This window comes from Bombus pyrosoma, linkage group LG4, assembly GCF_014825855.1.
Source record: "Bombus pyrosoma isolate SC7728 linkage group LG4, ASM1482585v1, whole genome shotgun sequence".
NCBI classification, from domain to species: domain Eukaryota; kingdom Metazoa; phylum Arthropoda; class Insecta; order Hymenoptera; family Apidae; genus Bombus; species Bombus pyrosoma.
The window spans coordinates 1,765,776-1,788,337 of NC_057773.1; the positions used below are offsets into that span (position 1 = coordinate 1,765,776).

The window sequence follows — 22,562 nt, forward strand, 5'->3', positions numbered from 1 at the left end:
AAATGTAATAAAAAATTTCTTTTTGATCTAGCGATATTTATTTCAGTTGTAATTAGTTCCTCTCTTATTCGGTATTTAAATTATTACCAACATTGCCGACGTTACTGCCAACATACAATTAACAATACAATAGTTACCAATAGAAAATAATTTTTTAATGTTTAAAAACTAGAGCGTAAGAAAATGGTGTATAGATAATAATAGACATCTACGACTTATGAATGTTTTCTATTAAAATTTAGCAAACTTAATGTGAACACAAAATTTTATTAAAATATGCATATGGAAAGTCTGTGTATATTTTGATGCAAAAGATATTGTAATAAACAGATTCTGAAATTACATTGTTTATCTTATTTTTATATTGTACTGAATTTGACTCTAAATAAATCATACAAGTATTATTATAATTAGTTGTAATTATAGCTATTATTATTCTCCATCATCGCTACAGCATTAGTACTTTAGACCAAAACTGTATTGATTTATGAAGTAGATACATGTTATCTAAATACATGTTCAACGCATGGAAATGTTTTATTGACACTAATTAAGTTTAATTAGGTTTAATAATTTCCTTTAACCTAGACCACATGTAACAAAATTAAAATATTGCGTACTTGAGGTTGATGAGATTAATGATTTACGAGTGAAAGTGTAACTTTATGCAAAAGATGTAAAAACTTATAATTATATAAGAAATCAATTTTCATAGAGTTACACTCTGTAAGACATAGTAAAGCATCAGCTATTGTAACAAGATTTACAATTCAAAAATGGTCTATGACCTGAAGGCCACTGTATTCGCTCGAAAATATCTTGCAACGAAATGTATGTTTGAAAATGGCTTTTTCAGAACACAGATATACAATGCATACGTCACTAGGCGACCTGCTTGATTAAATAACATATTTCTAATACACAAAAATATAATGAACAGTGTTGTTTCCTCGATATCAAAGGAACTTGACGACAGTAAAATGTCGCACAGGGCTATGCACAAATGCGGATGTTTTCATCTTCAGTGAATAGCTATGAGACCCGACTCCAAAAGTTTTTGCAATTTTGCTGCTACATCTTTATTCTTCAGGTGGCTATAAATAGAAAAATTATAATATTAATATAAAATGAAAAAGATTGTTCTAATATAATAAATCTAATAGATTGATTATACTTACTCTTGTAAAGCTCTAGGATCGCTTTGCATCTGTTCTAATATAAGTCTCATCGCAGGATCCCGTAATATACTTTGAACTTCTGGGTCTGCCATTGCTCTCTTCCTTACTTCCTCGGGATTGGAACTAACAGAAACGGCACATGAGCGATATCCTTCTATTGCCTCGCTATTCGAAGGATCTAATTCCAATGCTTTTTGGTAAGCAGTAAGTGCTTTTCCTTGTTGTTGCATTCCCTGTAATATCTTCCCTTTCCTTATCCATCCTTTGATAAACTTCGGATCAATTTCAACACATTTCTCGCAATCCTTCAACCCGAGATCGAATGCTGCTAATTTTGTATAACAGGCAGCTCTGTTGCTATAATATTTTGGGTCATCTGGATTTCTTTTGATAGCCTCTGAGTAATGTTTTATAGCTGTTGGATAATCACCCTCTTTGTATTTTTGATTTCCAAGTTCCTTTTCTTCTTCTGCTTTTACTGGGTCGATATATGCTTTTCTTTCCTCTTCTTTGATGATTTTATCAATATCTGAAAGAAGAGTTTTAATTTCGGGTGTTCTGTGTTCTGACATGGATTTCTCATAATACACTTTAGCTTGTTTCCAGTTTTCCATCTTTTTGTATGCATGTCCAATTCTAGTGAATGCTTTAGCTATTAACTTAAAGTCTGCTCTATTTTCTCTTCCAACTTCAATGGCCTTTTCACATTGAGCGATACACTTGTCATACTCTTTTTGTTCAAAATATACTGCTGCTATGTTTAGTAAGTAAATAATTTCTGTAGGATCTAATTCTACTGCTTTGTTATAGTGTTGAAGGGCTGGCTCAAACTTCTTTTGTTTGTAGGCATCATTGCCTAATTGCTTCTCACGCTGTGCAAGTTTCTGAGGTGTATTACAATCTTCTTCTTCTTTCTTCTGAGGCTTAGGCGATTCTTGTTTAGGTTTCGGAGGTTCTGATTGCTGAGATGAGTTAGTTTCTATTTCCATGTCAGTATCCATATTCATTAATACACTAAGAGTTGTAAGTACCCGTTTGTCTGTTAACATCTCAGCAGCAGCTTCTGAATTATTTCTGAGAGTATCTAGAAGTTTTAAATATTCTGGATCTAATAAAAAGCCTTTGGTTCTGGGATCGTTTGCAAGCTTCACAAATAAATCTGGTCTATTGAAGGGATTTGAAGTCATTAACCGTTGAGCTTTTACTTCAGCCAAACCACTTTGAAGTTGGGCATTGTCAGGTTCATGTTGCAGGCCAGTTTCATATGCTTTGATAGATGCATTTAATTTACCTAAGTAAGCTAATGCACTGCCCATACGTGAATATCCTTTTCCCCAATCAGGCTTTAAACTTACAGTTTTCTCAGCATCTTCCAAAGCTTGTTTGTACTTTCCTGCTTTAGCATACGCTGCAGATCTATTACTATATAAAACATGATTATTTTCATCTAAGCCAATTGCTTCTGTATAATGTTTAATAGCCTCTTCATATCTTCCTTCTTGTAAAGCAGAATTACCTTTCTGTTTTAGTACATATACCTGCAAATTTAAATTTAATAATTTGGTATCATTCAATTGGAATCTCAAGGAAACAAGCAGTAATAAAAGATCGAAACGTCCTTTCTAGAGAGTTATAACAATGTTAACTTGGAAGCGAAAAATATCGTTTATTTAGCGAGCATAAAAAATGTTCGATTTTGTATATAAACGATCATATCAAAACAAAAAATTAAATAAAAAGAAACAAGAATTGATATTTTTTATAGTAATCTAATAGAATGTACGAGAAAATAGTGCGACGAGCAAGGAATAAGATAATTCTTAAAACAAAGCGTGTTCAATTAACAGCGTCATGGATAAATACAGTGATTTCCAAATTAGCGACTTTTTAACCTTAAGGAATGCGTGATAGTAATCAACGTGGCAAGAATGTTTACCTGGTCCATAACGCTTGACTTTAGAACAGTAATACTTTCGTTCTATTTTTCAGAACTCGTTCTTTTATGCTCACAAAGATACGTGATGACTCGTGAAGTACACTCGAGCCGGCGCAGATTTTCAGAAAGCTCCAGAAATGGACAACTAGCGCCTCTTCTCAATTGTCGAGAAACTAGTTATACGCAATGCCTTTCTGTGATTATATTCCACAATTTTCTAGTACCTTCGAAGAACATTCTGTCCTTCTTTTATATACAACTTGATTGCGAGCCTAGTTTCACATTTAATCCAAATTATACTATATTCATTTGTAAAGTATTTTCTGCTTCGCAATATATACATACATAAAATGTATTTATTAACATTTTGTCGACTGTTGGTACATTACGCTTTATGTGTGATTATTATATTTCACTATCGCGATCTCTCTATACACATATGTATATTCTATGTGTAATTACATAATATTTTATTTTCATTTATATTTCATCATATTTTATTACTATAACCATTATTACTGTATTTACATTTCTTCCTAATTTATAATTTAACCTTTAAAAATATGTTAAATAAATACATATATATGTGTATGTACTTAAACACAAACAATCATAATTGTAACTACGTCTCTAAATTAGATATTTAGATTCTCTTTAACAGAATTTTGGCCTTTAATTCATGTTTTGTATGGCTTATTATTATAATTTTTATATATGAACTTGTATATACATTACATTACAAATGTATTATATACATTTCACTAAAAAAATGGTTCCAATGTTACAGTCTAAAGACGCTCAGATTTACGATATAAGTTAATCGTAGAATCCGAACATGGAAGCGTATTAAATAAAAAAGGACATATATGTGCATATATTATAATGATTTACGAACGTAGGTGCATTTTAAGTACGATTAGTACGAACAACTTTGTGTGGTAAAATGTTTAGTGTCCAAGGTTGCTTGATCTGACATTACTTTCGTTGCCACAGAACCTGGTATTTCCATCAGCAAACTGGAGTAACTGGGGAATCCCAGATATTTGTCGTGTTGCATTTTTTCGTTCGTAAGCAGTTCGATAACCGTAAAATTATCTCTAGAATTATATTTCGCACTCGGATATTTTATCATACAATTCAGAGTTTTTTTGTTACATTATAAGGAACATAATACATACATACTTTGTAAAGATAGAAGATTCAGATTATTATATTTCTAATGTAAATATAACATAATATAAATGAATTACTACTTACAGCCAAAAAATTAGTAGACGATTAGTAGAATCCTCTCTTTTCCAAGAGCCAAATATATCCCGGAACCTGTGCACTTCGCAGACCGAACTCCCCCAAAAAGGAATAAGTCTACAGACTTCTTAGAATGCCTAGACCATTACACATTACGAACTCGAAATAACCAACAGCTGGTCTTTGCTCCATATTTTTACGCCGGCTTTTGTAAAATTAGTTATAACATTTCATCCTTCTTTGAGCTTTCATATTGTATTTACTGTATTTATTGCCTAATAATCAAAATCGAATCTTATATATTTGCCAATGCTTGGTAACAATCATTCGCTATTCGTATTTATCGGCAAAAGAAATTCTAAAATCTATGATAAATTTTCTAAAACTTTTTATTACTAAAAAATAATTATCGTCGTTATGTAACAACGTTAATGTTATCTTTCTTTTACTGCTGATACCGTAAAAACAGCATATTTACGATACTAACAAATCTTGACTATATACAACAATAGGGAGAGGGGGAATGAGGAAATTAATACACGTTAAACATTCACAGTAAAATACCGAAGTATTCTGGCATAATAAAGCTCAGTACAGCTTTGATACGTTCTTTGATAAATAATCCTATTCATAAGTGTTATTTCGGTCTCTTTATCTAATATAAATTATGTGTATGTACACCTTAAAATGAACAATGAAATTACGAATGTTCTGTTACATACTACTTTTTCTACTTTTTTATATCAGCATAGATTCTTATTTTAAGTCACTTTCAAACGTACGGATGTCACTACTACATTCTCACACTATTCGAATAAAAAAGTCTGATACTTTCTTCTATATTTACAGGACGAGATCCAATGATCTCCTAAGCGTAAATGTAAATCCTTTGCAGTCGATTATCTATATTGCAACGATTCTATTTGTTTCAAACGTTATCGTTTCTCTCGTTACCGAAGTATAGTAGTTGCTTCTTACTGAAGCACTTTTGCATTAGACATATTTATGTATTTGCTCGTCCTTCGTTACTTCGTATATTCTTTCGTTCTCTTCGTTTTTACAATACGTTTCACACTGATTTTGCTAATTAGCTTTAAGTAAATAAAACATATTCGATTTGATGTAATTAATACTTGCACTTGTCGGAGTTCAAACTATCTCTGTCTACCCTATGTACCCGTATCGTGATGTATCGTCACGACCATTTGTCAAGACATCGTCGATAATGATTTCTCGATGATATTATAATCAATTAAATACAACAAACCGAATTGTTAAGTTGGTCAACGTATCGATAAATATTTCTATACTTTGACACCGACCACGTTTTGTCGAAGTCTCACGATCGCGGGTAAATAATTATTAGCTGCAGAGCTTTCGTCTTCATCACTGCTGTCGGAATCTGACTCTGGAAGCGGTTCTGGTGTTGCGCCCAGTCTTACTAATTCCCTTGCGAGTTGAATATCGTAGCACAGAGCTACCTGATATGCAGTGAGTCCGGCGTAGGTTTGCGTATCCAAGCAAGGCTTGCACTCCTGAAGGAGGAACGCGACCACTGACCGACACCCATGCTCCACAGCGAGGTGAAGAGCTGTTCTCCCCGCCAATGCTTCTCTGGCTTCAAGATCCGCTCCGAGGCGTAGCAGAAGCCGTACCAACTCTACTTGACCCGATGAGGCGGCTATGTGCAAACACATTTCTCCTGAAACGCAAAGTATAACATCTACATAAAATATAGAACGATTAACATATGATTTACATATGAATTATTAACGTATGATAACGTATGAATGAATACTTTGTTTGAGGGATTGTTCTACGATTAAAAAAAGATCATTTATGTCAATACACGTTCGTACGTCTTTAACGAGGGTGGAAACGCGTACTTTTCATAACGATGCGACCGAGTCACATGCTTCTACAAGATATAGATAGAACTAGGAAGACGTGGTGAATCATTGTCGTCGGAGGTTTGGCTGGCGTCCCGCGGTCCAAACTAGGTTCGTACCGATCAAAGTAACTGCTAAAATTAACCTCCCTTGTTACCATCGGCAGCATGTACATTGGCGGAATATAATTACTAATTTTGTTGCAGTTGAACTCGCCTCGCAACAGGGAGCTTCAGAGAGCTGATCTCTACCGCGCAAATATTTATGTTTCTATTCTTATCGAGACGTATCGATGCACGATGCGCGAAACGCAATTGCGTTAGAAGTACATAAAGAAATAGATTATTTATATATTTCGAAATTTCTCGATATACTTAAACGATATTGTATTGGCAATTACCGATTTGCTCTTTATTATGAATGATCCTCTTAAGCAAGGAGATTACATTTTTCTCGGATATTTCTTCAGTTCCAATTCTCTAAAAATAGAGAATCAAGAGCAACGAAAGAATCGTTAACTTTCTTTTTCCTTTCTCGTTTCGTTCTCTCCGATGAAAACGTTCAAGGGTGAAAGCATATACGTGCCCACCGATTTCCACGCCATTGTGGGGTTTCCCAAGTCGAATCGAGTCGAACCGAGGCAAGAATATCACGACACGCAAATAGTCGCGCAGGTATTTTTAAATATCAAAAACATCTGCTTCGAGCTTTCTGTCTCATCGCGCGCCGCGCGTGATGTAACGCGCGTGCACGCACGCACAGACGACGCGCCAAAATTCCGTCGCGTGTATTCCGAGCTTAATACCGCAACACTCTTTTCTCCTCACTTTCTTCTTCCCCTACCTAATTGCTTCATCCGTGAAATTCTCTAGGCGCGTCTCATCGACCGAATCACCGCGACTACACTTGAACCCCTAACGTTGCTGCTCCACTATTGAATCATACGTATCACGAAAGGCCGTATGTCTAATTTAAGACTAGTTATTCGAGCATGTGCTTTTTCATTCGCTTCGATAAAATTACACACGCGAATGTTTACGTTTTTCTTGACAAATCGATAAGACGTAAAGCACGTTGTACGTCACCGGTATGTACGTACGACGCAACGTAAGAATCAAGTAACAGACACGTGAGCTTGCGATTAGATCAAAAATCCATAGCAAAAGCGTAGCTTAATTTATTTCGTCATGGTCCAAAATCAGCCGTTACGCCAACAGCTTGCCATTCCATGTGTACATCCATTTTATAAGCCTAGAATGGAGTATATGGATGACGTTATGTGGGAATTCCGGAGCTTTGTAAAAGAGCTAACGTTCAACGTTCGATTATTCAGGCATCGCAATTTGAAATATTTAACGTAAAACCACGGATATATCAAATTAGCATAGCAAAAGGAAATCTTGTAAATGTAATTACACTGGAGTCTGTGAAAGATGCATAGACAACGGATACAAAAGGCATAGTGGAAAAGATTTCTGACTAAACTTTTCTTCGAAGCATCCGTAGCACATTTAGCTGCGGCTCGAATTCTCGTTTGAATAGTCACTGAAAAGGAAGCTACTTTGGAATTACGAATAACGCGATTGTTACTTGGAAATGTCTCGAAAAATCCTATCTGTTTGAAAGTGACGAGTGGCATTGATCACTTTTCTCAAAAATATCATAAATCGTCAGTAATGGGATTATACTTTAACTTTATGGAATTTCCGAACGAAATAAACGGAATAACGGATCATTCTCGATTCTCGATGAAATCATGGGAAACCCGCGCATAATCGTGGTTACAGAATTGTTCTTCGTGCGCGGCGCGCGCGCGTGCGATGCCAATGACTGTTGTTTCATGCGGTAAAAGTTGTTAGGATTTTCCGAGATGCTTCGTTTGTCCTTTCCGCGAGCGATACTAAACCCGCGTCACGCGCGTTTCCTGCCTTCTTGACAAAACATCTTATTCCATGGGTTTCTTTTTATTGTCCATTAATAAGGACAGGCTTTGTTCTCAGCGTTTTTTGTGTCATACATCATCGTCAAATGTTCAAGAATTTAACGAATGTACTAAAACTACTTTGTGTTGCTATTCTATTCATTCATTCATAAAATGTTATTACTGATGGGATTTAAGCAGAATAAACAAACAAATGTAATTCACTGAGAAATGTTAGAGTAAGCAAGGTGAAATGGAGAAAAAATGAAGGGTATGAATTTGTTAATTACCATCGTAATTTCTTTGTTCTAGGTTTTGTGGCAGGGCAGGTATTTCCTTTCCTTGGTGTAGGTAATTCCTTTCAACATATGTTAACGGATCGGTAAGGGCCTTCGCAGAGGCAAGATCCCCGGTGGCACACGCCAAATGAAGGGCTGTGTTTCCACGGAAGTTTCTCAATGCCGGATTTGCACCTGCCAAAATAAGCCGCCTAACGATCCTCGGTTGTCGTGTCAACACGGCCAGGTGCAGGGGCGACTGGCAGTCATCGTTCAGGATATTTAAAAGGCAGGCATGTGGCGCCATTCTTATCAAGCTGAACGCAGCTTCCAGAAAGCCTTGCACTATGGCCATATGAAGTAGCCTGTGAGAGAGAGAGAGAGAGAGAACAAAATAAATGATTACTAATGGCTTTAAGGAAAGATGTTTGCATAAAGATGAAAAAGAATGTGTTGCAATTTTTCGCTCTGCAATGGGTAATCGCGATATTACATTGGCCATTGGTGGAGATAATGTACGTATTTACGCGAGTAGGCTTCAACCTCGAAGCGCAACTATAATTTCTTTTCCTCATTTCAGAGTTTGTTTCACAGTTTATTTTCTCTGTGCAAAGGTCAATGTTTCGTCATTCAATGATGACGCGTGCAACGTTTTGATAGAATTTTCTAATTGTATAACTCGTATTACACATTATAATACGAAAAGAGGAAAATAGCGTAAAAAAAAATTTGTATATAATTGTTTGAAGTTCCCCGGATGTTATCCCTGAAAGGCATTGATCCTATCGTCCCCTGTCGCCTTGTACTCTCCTTGACGTATTACAATTTGAAAGGATCTCTTCGATGTATATCTCGCGATTACAATAATTTAATTGGTCAACGTGCTTCGCCTTGCGAAAAGCGTATGAGACGATCGGCCGATCTACGCGCATACGATGACGCGTAACAATATTTGCTTCGATTAACATATTTCTCGTATGATCAGAAAAACAACAGCTGTACTTGATAAAGGCATTTATCTTAAAATACCATTTGTCATATCATTTAAACGGAACGATGGTACAATTATCTTTTTTATTTGTTTTGTTTAGAATTCTTAACATCTACGATGCTTTCTTTATGAGACTATACATATGTATTACGTGTATTATATAAAACAACACTTCCTACGTTTTAATCGATACAAGGAAACAGGTTATATGTAAATCAAGTCATTGTTTCATCATGCAAAGAAAACATCCATTGAACGGAATACGTTATTATTATTGTAATATCGACCGATACGCTCGAAAACAATAATGTCACTTAAGACTCTTGAAAGTAATGCGGGCTACAGGTTGCTTCGAAACGGAGCATGCGCCGATCTGCATATATATACGTGAAATTAACTATCACTTTATTTTGCTCGCTAACGATCTCGTTAGTCATATCGGAAATTTCAGAAACATGACGTCTTTACGATTCTACTTGTGACGCACATGACACGACACGTGCCTACTTAATCGGAATTTATATATTGTTAAAACTAGGTCAAACTTGTTTTGAAAAGGAGAAATACATAATATCTAGATTACTTACGTGTCACCATCGTCGTCCTGAGTATAGTAGAGCTGCCAAGGTTCCTTATTGAGCGGTTTGTCAAGGGATTGATGCGGCTCATGTCGCAACGTTGAAGCATCTTCTTGCTCGAGTTTCTCGGAGATTACCGGAGTCAATTCGACGGTAGGTTCAACCTGAACCTTGCCGCTTGCCAGAGGATTTAATGTAACTTGTTTCAATGTAAGCTGGCTCAAGCTTTCGCTTAAGCCAAGATCCACGCCGCTATCTGCTCTCATTGGTTCCGGGGCGACGGGTGCGGTTGTTACAGCATTCAATTCGTAGTCGCACAGCTCCGAACTGATTTGGAGATTCCCACTGGAGAGAAATCCGGAATCGGCGTGGCTCGAATTACGTTGATCTTCGCACTTTTGTTGTTGTTCGTTTTCTGGAACATTGCTCTCCATCGGTGTCGTTCTCGGCGAATGCCACATCTTTTCGATATCAATATTCAATCCGCGGCCGAAAATCTACTTATTTCCCGCTCTGCCTGAAGGAAAACTACCATGCGACTTGTATACACATATACACAGACACACAGAGCGACGCACTGTGTATACACCACTATGTATACTTCTCTAAAATCCTGACACGGCGAATCTATGTAGCTTTCCGTGCGGATACTTTAATCGACTTTTACGATTTCGTTCGATTGTCCTTCCTTCTCTGAACAAGAATACATTCGTCTCTGTTTCGTTCGTTCGCAAGCGACGCCACTGCTCCGTTTATTCGAGCAATCATTCGATTGTCGTTCGCCTCGAACAGCTGGCTTCTTTACGTGTATTCGATTTCTCGTTGTCGTCGCATTCTCGTTTTGACTATGTGTTCGTAAATAACGGTGGCTAGTGCACGTCGTTCCACGATAATTTCGCGCTCATCAGAAAATTTCACGTATTAGTGAGGAAGACGGTTTCAAAGGAAAGGTTAGGTTTGTTGAACAAAAGTTTATGTTTCTGACGGGGAACTGCAGAGAAAGAAAACAAAATAATATATACTCGATAACCGTGCGAATTTGTAATTGTGTCGAAACTCCACTCAACGCGCTGTCTGGAAACGAACTAATCGTGTAACGTTAGGTGACGCGCTGAGTAACTTCCACGATGGCCGCTCAGCACAGTGGAACCTCTGGCGGTATCAGCGGTTTGTGAGCTCTCAAAGGGGAAAGGTAGGGGTGGGAAAACCCATCATCCTCTGGCAGGGCCAGCTGCGCGTATACACTGTGTACTCAATTTAACTTGGCATTCTTTAGATAACCAGTTTAGAAAAAGAAAGCTGAGTCGGAAACTCCATGAAAGAATTCCCACCTTATTTACCGCAAATAATTTCGCAATTTTACACGGAAGTAGTTTGATGGATTATTTCATTTCTTTAAGCAAATCTTTATCTTCCGATATATACAAACATATATCATAGGAGTATTTCTAAATAAATTATCAATTATTATTTATGAAATTACTTTTCAGGTAATGTACAAAGCGATCTAAAAGAAAAACAGATTCAATGCTAAAGTTTATTACAGTATCTGATCGGGCGCAGAAGAAATTCTTCGACGTCGCAACATTGCATACGAACGCGCATTTTTTCTCTTTACAGTCATTTACCTGGTCGTAATTTATCTACTTGACATTCGTTTCTTTACCTTTATTATTTTTTACGAAGTAGAAAGACAGGTATCCGTTTGCTAACTGAGAATGAAGAATCTAATGAACTATGGCTTAAATCTTTATTTCGCATTTGAATTATCAATAAATTCAAATCAAATTTTATTAGGTACTTAAAAAGTGATGGGAAAGCGTTAACTTATTGTGACCGAGTATGTCAAACGCGTATATGTTTCTGTAGGAACATGCAGATTTCACCGTTCTACTTTCTTTTTCAATTGTCAATCCGTATGATACACACTCACAGGAAATTCCATCGGCATTTCCGACTTAGAAGATTTACCAATATTTACAAATAATTTCAAATACTATAGTTTTACAAAATAGATATACCAAGAAGACACGTTGGTACGATGAGGTCTGAAAGTGAATCTCGGTCCTATTCATGGGAGTTTAAATACGGTTTTCCCCAAAGATGGTTACTAACACTCGACCTTAAAACAAAGGGAAATCGTATTTCTTATCGTCCGTTACACAAACTGTTAGTACACCGATAATCCCAGACCGCTGTCATAATATGTACTTTCTTATTTCGGAAACAATAGCTGCTATTAATATACTACATAAATGAGAGTGAAAGGCCACTGTGAATTGACGAAGGTTGTAAAAGCATTTGTAAATGATAGTCTTAATCCGTAGACCAATGACAAATGAATTATATAATTTTATGTAATCGTTGGTTAATAATGAATAGAGTATTATTCATAAATACTATTTCTGTTTGTACAATCATATAAATCTTTCCTTATCGATGTGATAATGTGTGGTTTATTGATAGGAATTTGTCACTGACCTTGTGTGAAAAAAGATGTAACCAAATTTTTTTATAGTAACGATGAATGAGAATTCGGTGCGAAAGCTACCTGGGAAAAACCTAATTGTGATAAGCTCAGTACGTATACATACACATTATATCTGCATTGTTCACGAATTCATCTACAAAATTCACCGATAGATACACCATTCATTATCAATAACTTAGCTATCGCACCTTGAATTCACTTTTTGTACATTGTATATGTATCAAGTGCGTTCACACGATTTGATTTCTGATGTCGATTTTATTTTCATCTATAAAGTCTAGAAAAGTTCTCAATGGTAAATAAGTTTTTTAAAGAACAATAGCACCACTTAATTACTTGTATTCTACAAGGTAAACATATTAATGATGTTTTAAGTGTTCAAAGTCTGGAGAAATACGGTGACTCAAAGTTGAAGCGGATAAAGTATTAGGTCATTTTATTGTATCCTTGTTACGACAATTCGAACTGTATCCTTGTTACGATAGAAATAAAAATAAAACATATTATATCTTTGAACCTTTTTACGAATCAGCTCTGTAAATTTTTTATGTATTATATTGAAAAGTATTATTTATACAATAATCTACTTGTCAGATACTTAAGTTATTTTTGAATAAAAATTATAAGCAGGTTTAAACAAAATACAAATAATTTATCGGAAAAAGTAACTATATATTTCTTAAGTGATCACTTACCCGTTTGAAGATGTCAAGTCGCAAGTGCAACAAATGAAGATCACGTTAGTCGACTTGATCGATTTCAAATGAATTCTTTGCATCGTCTTCTGTCAATAGGGAAGAATCTGTAGTTACGTATATTATTCTACGTATAAGATTAGGTTAAAAATAGATTAAATCTTATGATAGAGACAAACAAAGTAACTCACTTGAGCACAAGGCGCAATGCAGCGCATGCAGACAAGCTTCCAACTGTTTGAATCAACTGCGCGCTGTTATACGGAATTTAAGTTTACACGGGAAATTCCTAATGAAAGTAAACATGAATATACGGGCTCATAAATATTTTAAATGCAATTCTGAATAAAAATAAATCATGCACTTTCTTCTATATAGAATTAAGATTTACGTGTTTTAAATACTTCATAAATATATATATTTCAATAAAATTTGGGTCTGATAAACAAAGTATTTTTTTTTATGAATATAATTTTTATTTTAACAGAATATAAAAATAATAATATCATGTACTCTTATGTTCAAGAATTCCTTGTCGTATCAGTGGTTCACATACAGATCTTGGTAGCAAATGATATGTATTTTTTTTTAGCAAAATAACTTGGCCATCATCTAATTCCAATCTTCCAAAATCCTCTACACATTTGACCTGAAATAATATTACATTTTGTATATTTAACTGTTATTAGAACAAAGTTTGAGTATTTTATATATACCTCTACATAAGGAGTTTTTGGAGGTACCATGTTTGTTGTTAGATTAAACCCATGGTCTTCTCCTAAAGATCTCATGTATTTAGCTAAAGACTTATTATATGACTGAAACCATTGAATTTCAGCATTTAATAGATTGGAATTTATTTCTGGTGGTAGAATGCTCCCTAATTCCCATCGTAATTCTCTTAGTTTTCTCATTCTGTTATATATGTATGCTAAGACACATCTTTTATTTCTTTTTAATGCTGTATGTCTCAACTGTACTGATGGCAATAATGCCATATTATCATCATTCCTAATGGCATTGCTGAAAGTTTATTCAACAATAAGCTTTTTCTAAGTTTTAATTTTTACATTGTTATATCTTATACAAACCTATCTGCTACATTTGCATCATAGAGACATTGCATCTCCTGTAAAACTTCTTTAACAAGTACCTCCTATAAATAAATCATTTTTTTAGATCATTACTTAATTATCTCTAATATCATCATAACATCATTTTATCATACAACCTACGTTGAATGGTAATATATCAGAATACAAGTCTAGTTCTGAAATAAGCTTAAAGCCCTTTCTTCCATACATATTTTAAAAATATAGTTAAAAATATATATAATACTACTGATAATAATAAGTACCAAGTTTTTTGAACATCAGCTGTTGAGTACAGTACTACCGACTGACTTTAATAATGACTACATTTAAAAATGACCAGTTACTACATAAACTAAGCCATTCATGTTCAATGGTAGTGACATCTACAAAATCTTTGAGTCTAGCGACATCTCACGTCAAATTGAACATTATCGAAAACATTTAGGTTATTTTTATAACAATAAACCGTGTTTAGATGCAATAACAAAAAACTCTTTTATTGAAATGCTGTCGCTTAGAAATGTTATCACAAAGTTACAAGCATATTCGCAACAAGTAACGTATTGTACAAAGGCTGTCACGGAAAAAATCCATCCAATCATTTCTAAAAGAAGTTATGAAGATGAAAATTATTTTTACCAAAGACCGCGCGAAGTATGGCTAGAAAATTTGGATACCATTGAAAGACAAAAGTTAGGACTTGTCTTTCTACATCCCGACATTTATGGAGCATCTCCTAGGATAGATATAATTCATGAAAACATACGCTGGCAAAGAATGTATCGCTTTGTGGTAATTATTACATCTGATTAATTACTCCTATTAGTCTTAAATCAGGAATGACAAAATGGGTAAATTAATTTTTCATTTTAGTGTTATGCACATACAAAAGTACGTTCAGAAGTAAGAGGTGGTGGCAGAAAACCATGGCCACAAAAGGGACAAGGTCGTTCCCGTCATTCAAGTATACGTTCCCCATTATGGAGAGGTGGTGGTGTAGTACATGGACCTAGATCTCCTACAACTCATTTTTACATGCTTCCCTTTTATACCCGAGTTGCTGGGCTTACATCTACATTGTCTGTTAAATTAGCTCAAGATGATTTGTATATTGTTAATGACTTGGAAATTCCATCCAATAAACCATCATATATTGAACAACTAATAGAAGAGCGACATTGGGGACCTTCTGTGTTGTTTGTCGATACTGATGATATCATGCCTGAAAACATCTCAGAAGCAACTGACACAATAAAGCATGTAAATTTAATGCCTGTATATGGTAAGTTATATATTAATACATTTTGATGTTATTTAATTTATATCACCTTCATTATAAATTTATTTTCCAGGCCTGAATGTCTACAGTATGTTAAAACATAATACTTTGATTCTTACTGAAAGAGCTGCACGTTTAATTGAAGACAAAATATTGTACCATTTACATAGGCCAGATTATCATAAATTAATGACAAAGTTTAAACTTAGCCAGCAATAGAAATTAAAAAATAAAAGCATGAAATATCAATCTACTTCTTATCAAATTGCATTTATTTTCTGTAACAGTCATTAATTTCTTATAACAATTCAATATCATTATCAATATCAGTTTTAAGCTTATTTATATCAAAACAAAATTTTCATCCCTAGTTGAATAAAGGTCACTTCTTTCTTAGTGTTGGCATACTAGTTGACTTCTTAGGAAGAGGCTGCAAGTATAAATGTCAATGATATTAAGGAAAATATAATACCGAATTATAATTATATAAAAATAAAGACCCTTACTGTTGGATGAGGATCTTCACCTAACATTTTTTCACGAATGGCCCACCTTATGCTCGCATGTTTAGCTTCCCCAGGAAAAGACATTTGTTTCCATTCCTGTTGATATTTTTGATAAAGTAAAACTGGATCAGTCTTTTTATCATTTTTACTTTTTTGGATGTCTGGTTGCAATCTCCATGGTCTAATAACTATAGTGAGATAAAAAAGTAAAATTGTATTTATATGTTGTAATTTAATTGTATTTATGTTATATTTATGTTCATATTTACAATATGATACATGTTAGAAACTTACATGATTTTGTTCCAGAATGAGTATTTTTTGTAGATGATGTACTTTTTGTGTGGCTGCTTCCAATATATCCTTGCTGGTGGTCTAAAATGTTTGGTGCACTCATAGGACGTACTGATTGCGAAGGTGTTGATTTTTCTTGAATCTGTATTTTATCATCTTGTATTTTTGTTTTACTTTGTGTTTCTATATGGAAATCTTTTTTCAAACACCCCTCATATTTATTTTTACTTTTTAAACAAGATTTATTATCTACCTCTATATTATTACATGGCACAACAATGGATTTAACATTGCAATGATCTTCTGTTCTTATGGATTTGGATTTTGACTGTATTATATTCATTTTGTGACCTACATTTGTATAGTTTTCTTCAAAATTTGTAGGATTTTTATTTTCTTTGTCACTTGATAACTTTGTCACTATTACCTTTACAATGGTGTCATCAAAATAAGAATTAGATGAATTAGTGGATGTAGTATTTTCAACTGAATGAAACTCTGTCTTTTGTTCTGTAAGAATTTCTTTAATCATATTTTTTTGCTTATCTATTATTTTTCTCTTAATTTCTTCCCTCTTTTGCTGTCTTTCACGATCTTTTATTTTCCTATACAACTTTAAATCTTGTACCAAGAAAAAGGGATATGAATTAGAATCAGTATGCAACAATGCTAGTTACAACGTGCATAAAATATTTAAATATTAATTATTATAAAATACAGAAAAAAAGATATCAATAATATTACCTTTCATAAATGCTTTAAGTTGTTGTGCTGTAATTCCAACAAAGCCCAAAGAATTAAGAAGAACAAGTACTTCTCTTGGGTCATCATTCATAATTGATAAAATAATATTGATTTTTAACAATAAACGTTAGCAATAAAAATTGTAACTGTTTGTTTTCATACTCGCTATTCAAATAATAGAAACGTTGAAGTCAGTGATTTCACTAACCATAAATTATCTATAATCGTTTAGATGGTCATACGAATGTTTATTTAAGAAAGATTGACTCAAAATATTGAAAAATCATTTTACTATTTAAACGTTTTAATTTTTTCATTGAGAAATACAAAATTCATGTATTTAATGTTTTAATACACTGTTATTATTTACATACAATATTTTATAAGCACAAAATCCTAAGTGAGTGAGCACTCTATAGAAGCGATAGAGGCTTCCAACTGAAATCTAACGGAACTTCAATCGCCATCTCTTAGGCGAAGTATAAACTAAAAAGAGCGTCCGGAGAAATTTAAAGAGTGGCTGGAATGTACTATAGTAGATCAGGAAATTAAACAAATTTATACGAAAAAGAATGATAAATATTAATCATTGTAAATATTGAAAGAAATAAATAACATGATCAAGTGTTTCTCTTAAATATAAATTTCTTTCTTTCGCTACAAAATATTTCAAAGATATTTATTCTACGAACAATATAATCGGTAACTGCGCAGAACCTTTCACCTGCGCTTGATTTAAGATTAACGAAGCATGTTTAATTGTTCATCAGTCTGAAAACTAATCTTCGTAGAAAATGTCGTCGGTATCATATATCGTTTTTCTGCTTGCCACAGCAGTGGTAAAAAACCGCTTTACAGGTAATCCTCTCCTTTAGTCGTATGCCATTAAAAGTTATTTTTGACCATGATTAATAAATTCAAAGTGTATTAGAATAATTATAACTATGATTGCTTCCCAGATATATGCGCCTCAAAAATTTACACATTGAACGTTCCGCACGTAGTGCGTAATGGAACTGGACCAATCGATCTTTCCTGCATTTACAATGTCACTAAAGACGAGAACGGTCTTGTAATAAAATGGTACCATAACAAAGACCAAATATATCAATGGATACCACCAAGTAATACTAAACATAATTGAACTTTTTGAGCTGAACGACCCTGTTCGATATATGATGTTTTTTCTTTTTATTGTAACCCAACTATAGTGCCACCTCACGATATAGGAGTGATAGATGGATTTGCTGAATATCCTGAACAAAATTTAAGACATTCTAATTCACAATCCATAATACATTTGAAAATGGCCATGATCGAAATGAGCGGAGAGTATACTTGTATGATTAGCACCTTCCAGGAAGAGGACACGAAAGGAACAAAAATGATTATTTATGGTAACTCTGTGATTGTAAATAATAATCGAATAATTTATGTGACATATAACACTATTGCTTAATATTGTATTACAGTGCCAGAAACTAATCTGTCCATTCATGTTTCTTCTTTCAATAAAAGTCATTTGAATCTAACATGTGTAGCAAACGGAGCACAGCCGCGACCTATACTAAAAATTTATGTAGAAGGAACTGAAGTCAATAATTATTATGATAAAACTGTAGAAACAATAAAATATAAAAACATCCTCTTTGCAACACGCAGTGCAATCGTAAAAAATCCTTTGGAACCATTGCTATTAGAGTGTGAAATTTCTATACCACACACGGATTATAAACGCAGAGAAAGAATCGTTTATTATCCTAGTTCGATTCGTTCCAATATAGGCATATAAACTAAAAAGAAAATGAACATATGCGTCTAACTATTTTTTTCTATTTTCAGTTCAAATGTTATCACAGATTAGTAGCGCGTCAAGCTATAAAATTGGCGACGTTATCCTCATCATCTACATAGTGTTATTATTAAAGTAAATAAATGTATAAGACAAAGAGCTTAAGACTTCTATGTATGAAACTTGATGTATTTATGTTATTACCAAATTCTTCACAATCTTTTTAGGATTATAAAGTAATTAGTTCTGATAAATCTATATCCGTACAAAGCGAATTCTAATTATAGCAAAATTTCAAATCAGAAATCTCTCTAAATATCATGTCAAGACAGAAAATGCAATTGCGTGTGCGTTAAGGATTAAGGTGGAAACAGGAGTTGGTGGGGAGATATATCTTCAACCAGCGGTCCTCGGAAAGATTATCACTCGCCGTTCAGCGCTCATCCACAAAGGATTCGTAAGTTGGCATCTTCAAAATTGGCATTTCAAGTCGTGTTGTTTAAATTTAGATAAGAAAAATTGATCCGATATAAATTTGGAGTGTTATATGTGTACTATTCTATTACTTTTTTATAATTCTTTTTTTATTTCAATTTAACAGAAAGTGTGTAACATGATAGATGATGTAATAACTACAGTTATTATTTTATTTGACAGTGAATTATCGAACCAGAAAATGAACTGCACTTATGTGGCGCTATTTTTCATAGGTAAGCAATATTTACTTCTCATAATAGAAAATGTATTTTTTTAATATTTATTATAAGTGGAAATATTCTGAAATTTATGAAATAGTTACTTTGCTCGAATATTCTAAAACTGATTTAAAATAAATCGGATTAGAGATTATAATATAATTTCCACTTGAAGCTGATAACATCATTATACAGCACACCACTTAAAGCAGTTGTTACGATGTTATTGCATTTATTGCTGTATAAGAAGCTATATTAAAGAAGATAAAACATAAGTACAGTCAATTTTCTTTTAATATTCTTTCTTTATTAACATAAACCGGATAAAAGGAGAAAAAGAAGAAGAAGAAGAAGAAACTCTAGTCGAAATATGCATTAGCTTATGCCCTATATAGATGCAATAACTTGTAATTACTTGCTTAACATTCATTGATGATCGTACACCCTTTTCGTAACATACATAAATGCATCAAATACGTTCCTTTATACTTTTTTAAACAAATAATTTTTTAATAGTGCTTTAAATATTGCTCACTCGTTTTTTAGCAAATTCTTTTAGTTAGAATAAAATAAAATGTATACATAAATATAAATAAGAAAACATGTTTTTTGCAATATAGTATGCGCATTATGGGTCTTCGGAGAAACTTTATCTTGCGAACAGTGTGGCAGAGAATGCGCCGAGAAATGTGGAACACGACAATTTCGTGCTTGTTGCTTCAACAATATGAAGAAAAGACAATTTGATCTTGGATTAAAACGGAGTATGAGACCACAATTGTATACGAATTGGTTGTATCCGAATATCGACATGTACTGATTATTTGTCATATATTTTGTACTTCCATGCCGGTATGCTTCATCGAGACAAGAAAAGTGTTATGTACTCAGGGATAATTACTTCAATTATTGTTATAAATATTTTTATTTTGCAATGTCGTTGTTCTAAATAATTATATTTAATGTACCATAATTTTCTTACGTTATCAAGTGCAATAAATTAAATATATCGAACACTTTAAATACACCGTTATTATTTTTTACTTTTTCTTAGAGCATGTTTAAAACATGTTAGGAAAATAAAAGATAATGAAAAACTCCCTTCATAAAAAATGTGATATTTATTTTTATATTATTTTTACATTCGATATTAACATATATATATACATACACTGTATTTATAAATATACTATATTTAAGCAATCCAATTTTTTATACATTTCATTATCTTTTTTAATGGAATTGACTGCTTACTTCCATCAGAACAAATTTCCAACTTGTCTAATAATCTTTTGCCTTTATTTCTAATCATATTCCATTTTAATTTATCCAAACCAGGATACGATTCTTTGTTTAGAAGTATCATTAAATCTGATGTATTATTGACATCATTGAAAGTAATTAATCCTTTTGAGGTATTTTTTACCATTAAATTTTTTAATTTTTTTTCGGAATTTTTCTTCCTCTTTTTGGTTACAAATTCGTCTCTTGAATCATCAAAATAAGATTCTTGATTACTGCCCTTAATATATGCCGTATTTCCTTTTGTTTCTCCAATTTTTGTGAATTTTTTATGTTCCTTTCTATCAGCTATTGATGTATTTTGAATATATTTTAAATTAAAAGTATGACGATCTATAATTTCTACAAAAAATAAATTTTATAAATATATTATACATGAATAATATTTCTTTTTATTATATGATTCGTAAATTTGCTTTTATACCTCCTGCATCATCATTAGAGACAACATTTTTTATCTCACTTGGAACTGAAGTATGTATAGCATTTTTATTTTCAACCCATGAAAATGTATTTTCAGATTTTGTTTCTTTGTTGTAATCTTGTATATCACAATCTAGATCTTCATCTGAATCATATTCACGTGGGGTAATTAATTTAAACATTGTATTCTTTAATCCATAATCGCTGGGAATGCTATAGAAATACAAATTTTTTAACTATAACAGTTTTGCATAATAATTCATTATATTTATTTTCTTTTACATGCCTTGAGATAGGGTTATCTATCCATGGTACTGATAGCCACGATTTTAAATCATTTGTAAGTTCGTAGTCTTTGGGTAGCCAAGATAATCCAACAAATTCAAAAAAGTGTAGGTACTGGTATAAATCATTATACCATGTACATGCTTTCTTAACTAGATACCTTGACAAAATCCTGTAGCAAAATATACCAATACTCCATAGCTATATTTTACAAATTTACACTATGTAATACAAAAATAACATACCATATTCTACTAACAACAGCATATGCAGTAATAGCAGTAGACCAGGCATGACCTAAACTTATTCTACATTTAAGAAAATATGCAGCATGTTTAGAGACCTCTTCCAAACGTAACATAAGCTTTGCAAAACCTTGCGTTTTAACCAAAACATATTCTATCATTTGTTTACTAGATAATGTAATATATTTTTCATCTATTTCAACATAGCTCTTCAAATTTTCATATTCCTTTTCAAGTGATAATGACAAATATTTGAGCAAAACTTTATTTATTTTAGACATTGATTTGACACCTTTGTCATTTCGAAATTTTCTTTTCATACGATAAATTAATCTGCTTAAAATTGCTGCTTCTTTATGCAATAATTCTTGAGAAGTTATATCTTTTATAATTTTGTCCAGTGTTAATAGAAATGCAGATGCATCTAATAGTGACAAAAATAAAAAAATATCATGTACCTATTTATTAAATGAAAGATTATTCGCCTTTCGTATAAAAAATTTATATTACAACATTTTTTATTGTTTTATTTACAAGCAGAATTAAACTTACCAAATTTATGACGTTCGATATGACAACTTGCATTGGGAGGACGTTCTAATTGCATGCGATTCCATATTGCTTCCATGCTGATTAATTATTTTAAATATAATTGATTTTTAGTACTAATTACAAAATAAGAACATAACCTCACTTCT

At 33.0% G+C, this 22,562-nt stretch overlaps 8 protein-coding genes across 11 annotated transcripts; 3 read left to right on the forward strand and 5 right to left on the reverse strand.

Moving 5' to 3' along the window:
- Window positions 1–339: 339 nt before the first annotated feature.
- Window positions 340–3,367, reverse strand: LOC122567021 (stress-induced-phosphoprotein 1). Its single transcript, XM_043725083.1, has 3 exons — window positions 3,115–3,367; window positions 1,179–2,716; window positions 340–1,094 (listed from the first exon to the last, which is right to left on the reverse strand). The coding sequence occupies exons 1-3, from the start codon at window positions 3,121–3,123 to the stop codon at window positions 1,022–1,024; spliced, it is 1,620 nt and encodes a 539-aa protein (XP_043581018.1). The 5' UTR covers window positions 3,124–3,367; the 3' UTR covers window positions 340–1,021.
- A 926-nt stretch (window positions 3,368–4,293) lies between these two features.
- LOC122567036 (DNA replication complex GINS protein PSF1-like) lies at window positions 4,294–14,694 on the reverse strand. 3 transcript variants are annotated; one of them, XM_043725109.1, is made up of 6 exons: window positions 14,563–14,694; window positions 14,297–14,361; window positions 13,922–14,228; window positions 13,397–13,854; window positions 13,206–13,294; window positions 4,294–4,637 (listed from the first exon to the last, which is right to left on the reverse strand). In XM_043725109.1, exons 2-4 carry the CDS (start codon window positions 14,329–14,331, stop codon window positions 13,711–13,713), a joined length of 486 nt encoding a protein of 161 aa, XP_043581044.1. In that variant the 5' UTR covers window positions 14,332–14,361; window positions 14,563–14,694; the 3' UTR covers window positions 4,294–4,637; window positions 13,206–13,294; window positions 13,397–13,710. The 3 variants fall into 3 exon arrangements, with proteins under 3 accessions (XP_043581044.1, XP_043581043.1, XP_043581045.1); XM_043725108.1 differs by having other exon boundaries at window positions 14,441–14,647; XM_043725110.1 differs by having other exon boundaries at window positions 14,437–14,573.
- LOC122567028 (NF-kappa-B inhibitor cactus) lies at window positions 4,734–12,811 on the reverse strand. The gene is made up of 3 exons (XM_043725095.1): window positions 10,029–12,811; window positions 8,463–8,815; window positions 4,734–6,064 (listed from the first exon to the last, which is right to left on the reverse strand). Exons 1-3 carry the CDS (start codon window positions 10,478–10,480, stop codon window positions 5,667–5,669), a joined length of 1,203 nt encoding a protein of 400 aa, XP_043581030.1. The 5' UTR covers window positions 10,481–12,811; the 3' UTR covers window positions 4,734–5,666.
- LOC122567031 (39S ribosomal protein L4, mitochondrial) lies at window positions 14,648–15,831 on the forward strand. The gene is made up of 3 exons (XM_043725100.1): window positions 14,648–15,091; window positions 15,173–15,581; window positions 15,652–15,831. Exons 1-3 carry the CDS (start codon window positions 14,663–14,665, stop codon window positions 15,795–15,797), a joined length of 984 nt encoding a protein of 327 aa, XP_043581035.1. The 5' UTR covers window positions 14,648–14,662; the 3' UTR covers window positions 15,798–15,831.
- On the reverse strand, window positions 15,830–17,515 carry LOC122567032. Its single transcript, XM_043725101.1, has 4 exons — window positions 17,123–17,515; window positions 16,379–16,999; window positions 16,085–16,272; window positions 15,830–16,008 (listed from the first exon to the last, which is right to left on the reverse strand). The coding sequence occupies exons 1-4, from the start codon at window positions 17,211–17,213 to the stop codon at window positions 15,961–15,963; spliced, it is 948 nt and encodes a 315-aa protein (XP_043581036.1). The 5' UTR covers window positions 17,214–17,515; the 3' UTR covers window positions 15,830–15,960.
- Window positions 17,516–17,781: 266 nt separating this feature from the next.
- LOC122567033 lies at window positions 17,782–19,282 on the forward strand. 2 transcript variants are annotated; one of them, XM_043725102.1, is made up of 6 exons: window positions 17,782–17,980; window positions 18,082–18,246; window positions 18,334–18,519; window positions 18,595–18,885; window positions 18,965–19,049; window positions 19,142–19,282. In XM_043725102.1, exons 1-6 carry the CDS (start codon window positions 17,917–17,919, stop codon window positions 19,152–19,154), a joined length of 804 nt encoding a protein of 267 aa, XP_043581037.1. In that variant the 5' UTR covers window positions 17,782–17,916; the 3' UTR covers window positions 19,155–19,282. The 2 variants fall into 2 exon arrangements, with proteins under 2 accessions (XP_043581037.1, XP_043581038.1); XM_043725103.1 differs by lacking the exon at window positions 19,142–19,282 and having other exon boundaries at window positions 18,965–19,100.
- On the forward strand, window positions 19,231–20,632 carry LOC122567042 (trissin). The gene is made up of 3 exons (XM_043725116.1): window positions 19,231–19,371; window positions 19,572–19,624; window positions 20,230–20,632. The coding sequence occupies exons 2-3, from the start codon at window positions 19,591–19,593 to the stop codon at window positions 20,427–20,429; spliced, it is 234 nt and encodes a 77-aa protein (XP_043581051.1). The 5' UTR covers window positions 19,231–19,371; window positions 19,572–19,590; the 3' UTR covers window positions 20,430–20,632.
- A 97-nt stretch (window positions 20,633–20,729) lies between these two features.
- On the reverse strand, window positions 20,730–22,559 carry LOC122567027. The gene is made up of 5 exons (XM_043725094.1): window positions 22,417–22,559; window positions 21,865–22,288; window positions 21,621–21,791; window positions 21,336–21,547; window positions 20,730–21,253 (listed from the first exon to the last, which is right to left on the reverse strand). The coding sequence occupies exons 1-5, from the start codon at window positions 22,490–22,492 to the stop codon at window positions 20,805–20,807; spliced, it is 1,332 nt and encodes a 443-aa protein (XP_043581029.1). The 5' UTR covers window positions 22,493–22,559; the 3' UTR covers window positions 20,730–20,804.
- Between the last annotated feature and the right edge of the window lie 3 nt (window positions 22,560–22,562).